Source organism: Orbicella faveolata, unplaced genomic scaffold, assembly GCF_042242905.1.
Source record: "Orbicella faveolata isolate gen_17 unplaced genomic scaffold, um_ofav_v1 contig_27, whole genome shotgun sequence".
Taxonomy (NCBI): Eukaryota; Metazoa; Cnidaria; class Anthozoa; order Scleractinia; family Merulinidae; genus Orbicella; species Orbicella faveolata.
This window is the reverse complement of record NW_028301555.1, coordinates 4,720,001-4,731,357: the sequence shown is the minus strand read 5'-3', so window position 1 is coordinate 4,731,357 and position 11,357 is coordinate 4,720,001. Positions and strand designations below refer to the sequence as shown.

At 40.5% G+C, this 11,357-nt stretch overlaps 1 protein-coding gene and 1 pseudogene across 1 annotated transcript; both read right to left on the bottom strand.

Moving 5' to 3' along the window:
- Positions 1–1,813: 1,813 nt before the first annotated feature.
- On the bottom strand, positions 1,814–8,012 carry LOC110048042 (uncharacterized). Its single transcript, XM_020753808.2, has 3 exons — positions 7,288–8,012; positions 3,995–4,088; positions 1,814–2,721 (listed from the first exon to the last, which is right to left on the bottom strand). The coding sequence occupies exons 1-3, from the start codon at positions 7,679–7,681 to the stop codon at positions 2,445–2,447; spliced, it is 765 nt and encodes a 254-aa protein (XP_020609467.2). The 5' UTR covers positions 7,682–8,012; the 3' UTR covers positions 1,814–2,444.
- Positions 8,013–10,381: 2,369 nt separating this feature from the next.
- LOC149107237 (uncharacterized) overlaps positions 10,382–11,357 on the bottom strand; it is a 1,246-nt pseudogene continuing 270 nt past the window's right edge.

Sequence of the window (11,357 nt, the reverse complement as noted above, 5' to 3'; positions counted from 1 at the left end):
GCTGCTTTTCACTGTTCTATTTGACAAATAAAATACCATAAAATATAGAATGGCCTCAGCCAGGATGAAACATAGTGAAATATATAAATGTCCCCTAGCTAAAAGTATGTAGAACACAAGCTTTTGACTTGCTTGTTATGAAGACAGGAATAGCCCAGGCTCACAGTATGACTTTATATAATCTGTCAAATTATTCTCCCATTTTGATTGGCTCTGATTTATGATCAATTGGGGGACAGACACGTAGACGATATTATTTATTTTGTTTGTTTCTTTATTAATTTATTATACAAAACAAACAGATTCAAATTGCTGTGCATCTTCAATAATTTTAGCTAATTTTCACAGAACACGTAAGAACATCAGTGATGAGTGGCTCACCTACTGTAAAATCTTGTGACACTTTTTTTTCTACCACATTTTGATGTCATCTGTCATTATTATTGACCAGATGCACCACAACATGGCTAGAACAGCAAAATGTAATAAGTGGTACTTTATCTCTTTAATAGGCACCTTAACAATACCTGGTTGTTACCTACCTGGCCAAGGCAAAAACACTTGTTGTTGGGCTTCATAACCATTCCTCTCTCTTAACTAAGGTTTGATTTGGCCAGTGTTACATGAGTAGGACCTGGGAGCAAATTGCTAAAATCATTTCTGTTGGTTACTGGACCCCACTAATTCAGACTTGCTGGGTTATTTCAAACTCCCTGTCATAGTGAACTGAAACCCATTTCTTCCTTCTGATTTTCACTAGCTATTTGAGAGATTAACTATCAGAATTTTGAACTGGATTATTTCAAAATGGCCCACCATTTTGAACTCTTTTTTTTGTCATCTGAGAGTTTGAAATTGCAGAGCCTATAGCTAGCTGCATGTCCATGGTCCACTGATAAATCGCCTTAAAATTGATTATGCTACCGCTTTGGAACTTCTCAGTTGAAGAGAAGTTGAACACGTGGCTTTCAAAACAAGACCATTCATCGAGCTGGGATAATTACAACGGGTTGGTGTGGGGGGTGGGCGGAACACTGTTCATGATAAAACCATTGGTATTCGATTTTTTGATCTTTGGGTACTTTTTGTCAACTTTCTCAAATTCTCTATAACTGCTGTTAACTGACATGCTCTTACATCAAACATGTGATTAACCAGAGTTCTTTGATGATTTTCCTAACAATGTTAATTGAAACTTTCCAAACTTTTCAATGGGGTTCTTATTCTGAATGTAGTCCTCCTTCGCAGAAGGGGAAGGCTCCTCACAAAGTGTTTCCTTTCGCCACGAACGTTTTGAGAAAAAATGAAGTCATAAAATGTCTGTAAAGGATGACGAAGTGAGTGCGCAAGGCATACTGGGTGGGTAAGACTCTTTAAGCTGCATCGTGCCCAGGCGCCTCTTTTTCTAGGCCGGAGCTTTCAGTTTTCGTAGGTGCGCGTGAACGTGGAAAGGGCGGTGCCCTTGATCTTTTGCGCTCGGTCGAAAATACCAAAATCCACCTCTGCACGAGGTTAAGGGGCGGCGCCTGTTACTAAATTAAGTAAGAAACTTTTTTCAATAAAACACAACTCCTCTTTTTAGTTCACTGAAGATAGCAACAACAGTCCAAACCACTCAGTGTAAAGCATCAAATGTCGGCCACGGTCTCTTTCCTGACCGGAGTCAAGACGCTACTTCACCTCTCCAGAGATTAAGCTGATACAAGTGCTTCGATCAAAAGGCATCGCGTTGTTAGGGCGTCGATTATTAATGTACGGCACTTATTCGAGTAAATAACCTGACTATGGTATTCTTTTTTAAGGTGGTCAAATGTAGATAGAACAGGAAGGTTACTTTTAATATCTTAAAATTAAAACAAAGACAAGCAAATTCTGTACTCGCATATGATCATGTTTGTAAACGATGCAGTTAAAATGGCAGGTTTATTCAGGCCTCGTGCACACTACGAAGGAGGAACTTGAAAACGCAGCTTTATTTCTCTGGTTAGGCCTACCGTCCACACTTGTCCGTCACGAAAACGGAGCTTTTCGAAATCGAAGGAATTTGGAAACGTTGTTCTAGTGTGGACGGAAAACATTTTGAAAACGAAGCTTTCCAAAACCGATGACGTTACAATAATCATGATATTCTTCTGCCGAGTTTTAGTTAAACAATAAAGCACAATGACCGGTGATTGTTGCGTTTTTAAATACCTCCGGCGTAGTGTGGACGGAAAACATTTGATGCATTTTCAGAGTGAAGTCGCCGTTTTCAAATTCCCCCAGCGTAGTGTGGACGGGGCCCCAATCTTGTACCATTAGGAGTCTTACAATACTTCGATGTGAACTTCTGCGTAGCTTGAACAGCATATCTAGTTTCTCTAAAAAGCCAACTGATTTGTCAAGTCTCTCGCAGACGATAGTCTGGCAAAGAGAGCTAGTGGAGTGGGGTGCGGTTTCGTTCGTTAAACCCAAGCCGTTAATAATATATCGTCATCAATATTTGTATTCGCAGGGACCTCAACCAACTCGAGACGGCCACAGGACACCCGGCAAGTTTTCTGATCATCTTTGGTGAATGTGGAGATTTTCCGTTTCACAGTGTTACTCACTTTAACTCGGACAAGTTCCAGTTCAGTTAGATCCATGTATTCGGAGATTTTCCGTCCTCCATTGAAACCCAGATTGTCGAAGGAGGTTTCTGTGTTGCTTTGGGCGACAACAAGGCCGTCTGTTTTGCGACTAGAATTAAAATAAAATTAAATTTAAAATAATAGGTGACGTTATAGGAGACCAAGGCATAATATTCGCATATTTAAATGAGACCTTAAAAATAATAGTTTCTATGGAATTTCGAACTAAAACCTCTTGCATAAATGAAAGTGAAAATCACTGTGGTCCTGTCCACACTATGACTGAGAAATTCGAAAAGCAGCTTTATTTCTATGATTAGGCCTACCGTCCACACTAATCCGTTGCGAAAAGGGAGCTTTTCGAAAACGCTCTAATTCAACTGAACCGGAGGAATTTGAAAACGGTTTTGCGTTTAAGCGTGGAACATTTTGAAAATGGAACTTTTCGAAAATGATGAAGTCACAGTAATGATGTGATTTCTTGACCGAGGTTTCCTCAACATAAATCCAAAACGAACGGCGACTGTTACGTTTTCAAATTCCTCCAGCGTAGTGTCACGGACGGGGCCTGAAGAACATGCCCAGTTCTAATAAAGCTTCGATCGAGGGTCTTGAGAATCCTGTACAGTATAGAGAATCATTTACTATACAGTACCCTGGGAAAAGGTTGAAAATGCGATACCCGGATTGATGGCGGGAATTCAAAGTAGTATATATGTTTTCTTGCTAATTCCTCAAAGAAACAAGGTAAGTGTGATTGCATTCCACATAAACGTTGCTACTGCTATCTAATTGTCAGGAAGACGAGGTAGAGTGGGAACAAAAGCCGTTCTGGGGTCAACATTGAGCAATCTTTGAAACAAGTCAAACGCTACAAGCCTGAATTATGTCAACTCTTCTACTAGCTTTGGTAACCAGAATAGAAAACAGGATGTATTGACCAAAAATCGCTCATATTGCTTAGAGGCACGATGTAAAGATTGTTAATCAGCATCAGACAAAGTTTTGTCAGCTTTATTTAGTGATTTTTAACTTTAATTCATAGCAAGAAGTTTCAGTTTGAAATTCCATACAGATTTTTAAATATAAAATTTCGTTATGACTGCAATGTTATTGCTAACGATAGGGAAAAAAACATTTCCTCCACAAACATCATCTGTGCAGTCATTCGTGCAGGAAAGTTTCGATTGTCCAGTCACAAAGGAACAGCCTAACCAACAGGAAAGCTGTGACGTCTTGTTACTAGGCAACTTCTGGAGCGAAAATCGCGGGCTCGGTCTCTTAGCACAGCAAAGCATAACGATCATTATGTGTGATTTTACGACCATTAAACAGCTGAACTGGAAAGGGGGGACTGGGCCTGAGAAATCACAAGGGCTTACCGTTTAAAAATCACCGCCAACAGAAGTAAACCAATCAAAATCAAGAGTGTCAATCCTCCGGCCACTACTCCAGCCAATAGTTCATTTGATAAACCTGCAGGGAAGCCATCAACAGATGGATGAGAGGTTTTGTAGTCAGACATTAATCCTTTCCTATCTAGGAACTATTGTAACAAAGGCGAGGCGTAACTCGCGGCCTGGATATGTCGTATGCTCAATCTAGTAATCAAGCAAGCAGGCAAGAGGTAAGTACAAACTGTCAATTTATTTGTCTTCAGTTCGAAACTAATTCTCTACAAAAAGAAGTTGAAAGTCATTACATAGAATTTACATTTGATCATCGACTATGTGTAATGTTACTAATGATTTAAAAACTTTAGGGACCGTTCATTTTTTATGAGGGAGGGGGAGCTGGTGGGATTTGGGAAGCACCATTTAAAAATCGCATGACCCCCCTCAGCTTACCAATTTTTTCACATGGCCCCTCCTTATAGCGGTCATTTTTTGGGATGAACCCCCCCCCCCCAAAAAAAAATTGAACAAAAAATATTTAGATTTCAACTTTTTTAATATTTCTCTATTATTCCCCTACTTCACATTATTGTGCTCACCATGAAGACAATATTTACAAACCCTATACTACAGAGAGCTGTTGTTTAAAAAACAAATCAAAAGAAAGAGGAGTCAATTTCGGATCTCCTAGTTATGGCTCGCCCTGAGCGTGTGGCATTTGGCCTCTCATTGGCATCTTCCTCATCTGAATTGATGAATGCAAGAATGACGTCACTTGAGTCATCTTCTCCCCCAGAGTCAATGGCATCACTGTCATACTCATCGTTGTCACTTTCATCCGTTTCACTGCTGTCAGCACTTGCCCTGTTGTCATTTTGTGTCAATGTCCTGGCATTTCTCAGTGTTGGTTGGCCAGTTCTGAGAGGACTCTTCTGCTGCAAGCATGAATGTCTTACAATTGCCTTTACTTTCTCACTCTTGCTGCTTTTCCAATGCGCAAAATTCCAAAATGCGCAATAATGGCGAAAGCGACGAGTCGTTTAAGAAAAGGTTTACAGCTGAACGATCCAGGCAGTTAGACATCTTACAAGCAAAAGAAGCAATCTTTCTAAGTGCGGATGGTTGTTCAGAAAGGGCGAGTGAGTTTTCCATACCAGGGTACCAGTTGAAGCCCAGTGATGGAAGAAAACTGAACTTCTCCATCAAAGAGCACAGAGTAATGGTGGAAAAGTTGAATGTCATATTGAAAGATGTAAAGGAACACGATTCCACACTCTTTCAGTCCAATGGGCTTACTTTAAAGCAGGGCGAACAATTTGCCCACAGTTTTAATGTAAAACAGATCAAATGTATAGAAGCTAAGTTGACGAAGGTCACGCAGGACATGGAAGCACTAGAAAATAAGAAGAGCAATTATAACAGCATATTCAAGGGCATACTCAAACAGCACATCAACAATAGGAGAAGGAAAAAAGAAAACCGCAGAAAGCCAAATGAAAGAAAGAGGAAGCGCACTGAAAACAACGTCCAACGAGTTTATGGAATCTGTGTTGGAAACCCGCTAGGAAATGATCTTCCACAATGCCTTCTGTACCCTCCTAGAACGGCCGTCCCGGAAGAGTGTAGTAAAGTTGAGGATGTTGCCACGTCGTTATTTAGAAGAAATGGGCCATACATCGCACAGCTCTTGGAAGGGAATTATTTCACCAATGCTGCAAGAAACAGAATCACCACAAACCTTGAGCAGGAAGTCAGAGATTATGTTTACACCTTCGTGTACCCTGAAGAGTACACTCTGACGGAAAGCATTGCTGCTTCTTGCAACATTGGTGAAAGAGACTCCCATAGTAGCACAAGCGGCGACGAAGAACTTGACAACACCGAAGATGAAGATGAGTGCCAGTGAAAGTTGCATTCGAAAATAACAGTGTTAAATATTTCTTTTCAGTAGCTACAAATGCTTTTTGTCGCCAAACGTTTTTTTAAAGCAAAAGGAAAGTTTGTAATAAATTTGTATCCTGCCTTCTATGTTTATTCTATAGCAATTTTTTTGATATTCAAACATTATACCATTTTAAAGTTTTGCTAAAATATTTCACGTGACCCCCCCTTTTTCCCTTATTTTTTTGGGATGGCCCCCCCTCGAAAGCCATTTTTTTCCCATGGCCCCCCCCCCCAAATCCCACCAGCCCCCCCTACCTTATAAAAAATGAACGGTCCCTTAGTAGAATTAAAAAGTTACCGCTGAGAACATTTATATTCCAATCATTTTTGCGTCGAGCTCCAAATACAACTCTTCACAGCAACAATATTAATATTAATAAAATATAACTTTCTGAAATGCCTCAGCGAATTATCTGGGGCCCAAAATACCTCATACAAATTCGTCATAGTAGACAACATGAATTTCTCTCCCACTTTCTAAATTTCCTTTAACTTGTTTAAAGTTAACCCAAAAAAACAACACTAAAAAACATAAAAATAACGATAAAAAAGGTATTGAAAATTTGAAGAATTTAAGACATGTTAAGACATCAGTAAGACATGATGTTTTCAAGCTCAAATCATGAACGAAACAAAAACATACAGAGATGGTTCAGCCTGTAGAGTTAAGTTCAAGAATGATCGTGCAACACCAACACGTTGTCAGTCAAAGATCGTCAAACGAGAGGAGAGAAAAAGCGATAAAGTTGCCTGCGAGACTTGTAAGTGTCCTGTGATAGGCGAGTACCCCCTTCCCGTGATTTGCGCATCGCTGTGAAACCGAAAACGATAATTGGGTCAGATAATTGCTTTAACATGTGTTAACAAGCTTAGAGGGTTGGATTGCGTTAATAAAAACACTCTCTTGTTGCTCCAAATCCCTAATTTCCGCTTGTAAGCAAAATCGTTTCCGACACAACAGACAGACATATTTTCGCGACATGTTTATCTCGTGATTTTGAGGTGGGCATATTTCGCGACACTTAAATTCCGCGATTTAGCGAAAATTTTGTATTTTGAATCACTTTAACTTCACGTTTTTGAGTAGCACACAATTTATTTCCTTGACAATGTTACTTCAACATGTCCTTGAATTCAGTAAACCGTCAAAGGTATACAATAACGTCAAAATTAACAAAAACACAATACTAGAAATATATGAGGAATGAAAAACTTTTGACAGGACGATGTACTTTAAGAATCTTTATTTCACTGAATAAACAATATTTTAATAAAAATACTAAAGCGTGTTGAGACTGTTTAGTGTAATATTCATGACCAAGATGTACATAGATTACCTTGTCTATGCCGCGCAGGAGATTCCCGCGACGTCGGTTGATAAATTGATGAGGAGTAAGGAATTACTGGGGCACTTGTAGAGGTGAGCTTCGTACTGTAATATAAAGAATTGACAGAACCTTTGCTTTCAGGCGTCGAGATAAGCTCTTTGAAAGAGTTAAGTCCGTTATTCCAATGATGTGCAATAGAACTTGCTTGGTAAATGCTTGTAGACGGCTCTACTGTGGCATGTTTTGTAAAACCTAACGTGCTCGTAGTTAAGGGTATTGTTCTTATACGCACATTGCTTGTTTGTCCTCGTGGGACGTGTGTACTTGTTTCTTGCCTCGTCGATCCAATCCCCGCAGTTGGACTCGGACGTAATCCCTTGGCTGTCTCAGATCCACGTTTCATTTCTATTGAGTTTGTTTTTCACCGAAGATGCGAAGCAAGTGAAATATTCCGATGTTTCTGTTGTTGGTTCAGTCACTTAGATGCACTATGAGAGGATTTTTCGCCTCTGTCAAGCTGTATAAATCCTCTACTTATGGTAAAATGATTAATACATCTCAGTAGGCCTTCAAATTAGCTTTGTGTTTTGGGACGACGCGTAAATTTTGACACCTTAGTTTGGCCCGCTCGGCTAGAAGATTATGATGAAAATCTTGATGTGTCGTACTTGGTATTTTGTTGAAACAGCGTATGACCTCAGTCTCCAAAGGTTTGCGATAAGAAATGCTTTTATGAGCTATCTAATCTCTTCTTTGACAATCAAACTAATGAACTGTCCTGAAATGTCAACAAAAACAGGGATGAAACAATGCAAGTCAACAAAGCATTCATTTGATTATTAAAAGTGTTGGGAATAATTAATTCGCAAGAGTGATCTAAGACTCAGAGTGTCAATAATGCGTGAAGAAGTTGTGAAATACTGCCAAAGAGCTTTACAAAAAATCTGTTATTAGCCAGCGGGCAAACCCCGGGGGGTACTTCCATATATAAGCTAATGTGAGGATGTGCCGCTGTGAAGGGTATGGTTTTGAGGAACCTTAGTCTAGGATAGGGTATAGAAATCAGACAATTTTGGTCTAGAAAAGGGTATTATTCACCGGAAAAGTGGCCAGTGTATAAATAATTGTGTCTAGAACAGGGTTGTTTACCCGGGGTTCTATAATTGAAATTATTGAAAATTGACAGTGGCTTTGTAAGATATTGGTTGTAGGCCGTGATCATGACGTATGTTGGACTACGATAATGATAATGACAAGTTTCTGAACTGAAGATAGCTAGTCTGGTATAGGGTAAGGGTTTTGGTGTCTAGTCTAGAATAGGGTTGCAAAATCAAGCTGATCATGGTCTAGTATGGGGTAAGGATTTCAGTGCCCCCGCGGCACACTCCTACCCACAGATTTACCGATTACCCCGTCCCCCAGAGGATTAGGCGCGGAGAACATGATTCACGCGCCTGAAAGGGTAGCAAAATTTAAAAAAAAAAAAAAAAAAACCAGCTTATGATTACGCGGTTGACAAAATGAGCTTGATCATGATTTTATCTAAACCGAACTCAAATATTTAGAGACGAAGTTCTATTATTATACCTTTATTTCTTCAGGGATGTTTGTCTGAAACCAGAAGGCCCGGCCGGCTTCCCAACATCATTAGGGACCTTACGCAAAACACGACGGCAACGGCAACGAGAACGTCACCAAACAAAAGGTTTAATGAGCAAAACAATGGCTGTGCACGTGCGTTGTAATAGACCATTTTACAGTTGTCTGCTCAGTGACCTGGCCTTTGTATGGCAGCGAGGCTAGAGTTGACCTTGTTTTGATACAGACCTCACTGCTTTTGTTATGTAAAACAAGTTGTTCTGATGCTAATTAGGTGCATTTACATGACAAAAGCAGTGAGGTCTGTATCAAAACAAGGTCAACTCTAGCCTCGCTGCCATACAAAGGCCAGGTCACTGAGCAGACAACTGTAAAATGGTCTATTCTTGCTACATTTCTTTGCCGTCCTCTGCAAAACAGCAACGTGAAATGACCAAATTCATTTCAAAAAACGCGATTTTGGTACCTCTTAGGTGTACAACCTCAAAAAGCGCACAGCGGGAGTACCCCCGGGGTTACAGCTCAAAACAGCAAAACATCGTTCACCGAAACGACACCTTGTTCACAGAAATCCCGCCCCCCCCCCCCCCGACTTCCGCGACTTAGCGGGGGTAACGGAAACATGGCCGTGGAATTATGCTTTCATAACGCTGCATTTCTCCAGGAGGGATTGGGACAGTATCGATTCGCCAAATTGGCGGGGATTTTCGCGGGGCTTGTAACACTAACCCTGACCGAGCGAAACTGGGCCCGAGCATTGAAAACGTTCGCAATTCCACTTGGTGGTAATTCTTGGTGGTAACAACAGAGAAGGCAAGCTGAACCCTTTTATATCTTTTCCCCATCGCCTTCGGCTTCGGCAAATGGTTGATCTGCTCGCATCGCCACCGACAAATCTTGTTATTTTGCGATTACCGATTTTAATAATTCTTTTATCATTCGATCACCAAATATATTTTCATATTTAAATCACACTCTGAAAGAACCAGGAAGCGATCTCCCATTTTCCCCACAAGCGCGTGGGTTACTAAAGCATGACGTGGTGGGCTCTCGGCCAATGAAAAGGAAGAAAACAATACATCGAAGGATAAGGGTGATTTACTTCTAAGATTTCTGTAAACTGTAGGGGAAACAAAAGCCAAAAAAAGCCAAAGTATTAACCGTTAGCCGTAATAGCACTACCCCATTGACACCCCCAATATACAATAGTTACACGAATGTAATGTTTCCGTGGCTGATCAGCGAATAAAAAGTAAACTGGTTCTTAAACCGCTAAAGCAACTCCAACGTCGAAATAAATTGCCGCACTTTTTGTAAGAAGCTGGAAGAGCAAGGTCACTGGTCGCTGGCTTGGAAAAATCCTTGTATTGCTTGGCATAAGGGCGTACTGCCAAAAACTCAAATCCCTTAAAGCCAAGTCTCAAAGGATTATCGCAACCTTGGATTAGAGTCAACAGAACTAGGGCCGGCAAAGAGTACTTCACGATTCTCTTCCTCCTTATTTTTATCGCAAGCAGGATTTCTTCCAACGCCATGTCGGTTCCATGTTCTTTTTGGATGTGCTGTTGAATGCATTTAAAGAAACAGGCCTGTCCTGCGTAGCACTGGTGTTTTTGTCATCAAAATCAACACCACAAACGTTCACTTCTGAATCATGTTCATTGCTGTGGTTAACGTGGAACGATTTTTCATTCTCGACTTTCTGTTCCTGTTCTTCGCGTTCTTGTCCATTTCTCGGCCCCACAACATTGTTTCGTGATCCAACCATTCCTGCCGCTACTTGAGAACTTTTTCTTAAAGGGAATTCAATAAATGCAACTCGAAACTGCTTCTTCCTTACTGTGTAAATAAGTGGGTTAACAACTGAACTGGTCATCATCGGCACAAGACCAAGATGACGAACTAATGTTTTAACATCAAGCGAAAATGTTTCGCTAAAAATATGCCATATGAGAAACAGGATAAACGATGGCAAAGCAAAACACAGAAAAATCGTCACTAGAATTATCGTGGTTAGTTTTAAGGCTTTCTTCTCCCGTTTAAATTTTGCTCTGGCCTACACGGAAACTTGCTGTGAAAGAGTTTGTTTCTCGTGTCGACAGGCTTCCTCGTAGACAAAAGTTTGAAGCAAGGCGATTGCAGAAATGAGTTTTGCGATGTAAATAGATGAAAGGACTGTTAAATAAGAAATAGCAAGAAAAAAGACGACGGCTGCAATACACGCCAAAGCAGAGGATATGGTAAGGCGAGCTCTGGTGACGACTGTAGCGTGGGTGAAGGTATGTTTAATGGCAAGATATCGCTCTCCCGGCGCTGATTAAAAGCAAATGACAAATTCTCGTGAAGGTGAATACCACAAAGAAGACTGTAAATGCTAACTCAATGTCACAAAATTCGTGGGCACCCTTCCCTTGTAAAAGGAAAATAGTCTTGGTTATATCAAGGGGCTGCAGAACAAGCCCAGCCATCAGATCGGTAAG

Coding starts and splice junctions, on each gene's coding strand:
- LOC110048042 (XM_020753808.2), bottom strand. CDS start 7,681: ATGAAACGTGGATCTGAGACAGCCAAGGGATTACGTCCGAGTCCAACT. Junction 4,089..7,287: donor TCCTGCGCGGCATAGACAAG/GTAATCTATGTA, acceptor GCTTCCCTGCAG/GTTTATCAAATGAACTATTG. Junction 2,722..3,994: donor TTGGCGGTGATTTTTAAACG/GTAAGCCCTTGT, acceptor TTTTAATTCTAG/TCGCAAAACAGACGGCCTTG.